This window comes from Propithecus coquereli, unplaced genomic scaffold (genome assembly GCF_000956105.1).
Source record: "Propithecus coquereli isolate 6110/MARCELLA unplaced genomic scaffold, Pcoq_1.0 Scaffold57, whole genome shotgun sequence".
In the NCBI taxonomy this organism is placed as follows: Eukaryota; Metazoa; Chordata; class Mammalia; order Primates; family Indriidae; genus Propithecus; species Propithecus coquereli.
This window is the reverse complement of record NW_012151618.1, coordinates 6412449-6413124: the sequence shown is the minus strand read 5'-3', so window position 1 is coordinate 6413124 and position 676 is coordinate 6412449. Positions and strand designations below refer to the sequence as shown.

The following is a 676-nucleotide window of genomic DNA, read 5'->3' as shown; positions in this document are numbered from 1 at the left end:
TATTGTTTATAGTAGTTTTTTTCATTGGTTCACTTGGGCTTTCCAGGTATATAATATAATTTGTCAACAGTGATAGTTTTACATCTACCTGTCCCCTTTCTAAACCTTTAAATTTATTTCCCTTGTTTAATGCCACTGACTAGCATCTCAGGTACAATAAATAATAATGGTGATAGCCGACTTCCTTGTCTTGTTCCTGACTTTGGTAGGAGTGCTTCAAATATAAAGATTATTATTCTTGCCACAAAAATTTTCCTTTAGATAACAAACTTCATTCTGTAATAAAATTCCCTCAGTTCATTTAAAATGCAATTCTATTTATTAAAAACACCACTGAGAGACAGTTCTGAGCTCTACCGTGTGTCCATATTTCCGAGTCACTGAAGTATTAACTTACCGACAGTTCCTTGGTGAGTTCTCGAATCTTCTTTCTCATGTCATCATAGTCTCCATACATTCGCTTCCTCACTTTTTCTAAAGTGGCTCTCACCTGCAGCCCACAAAGAGGCTAGTTAGAGATCAAGCTATTAACATTTTCATGCAAGATTTTCAAAACTTTTACGAAACCCTAAGGAGAGAAGGGCCCCACAAAAAAAAACAATCTTAAGAACAGGACATTTAGGAAATTAAGGGAGAAGAACACCCCTGACATCTAGTTAGAAACCAAGGGAATTAT

At 35.7% G+C, this 676-nt stretch overlaps 1 protein-coding gene across 4 annotated transcripts in view; it reads right to left on the bottom strand.

Annotated features, from left to right (window-relative positions):
* The window catches only part of LOC105821379 (myocardial zonula adherens protein), an 89975-nt gene that overhangs the window by 58837 nt on the left and 30462 nt on the right, over positions 1 to 676 (bottom strand). For 2 of the 4 annotated variants that reach the window (XM_012658078.1, XM_012658080.1), the window contains exon 4: positions 398 to 490. The exons of the other annotated variants lie outside the window; for them this stretch is intronic. In XM_012658078.1, coding sequence (XP_012513532.1) covers positions 398 to 490 — 93 coding nt within the window. The remainder of the gene's footprint in view (positions 1 to 397; positions 491 to 676) is intronic. 4 annotated transcript variants of the gene reach the window in all.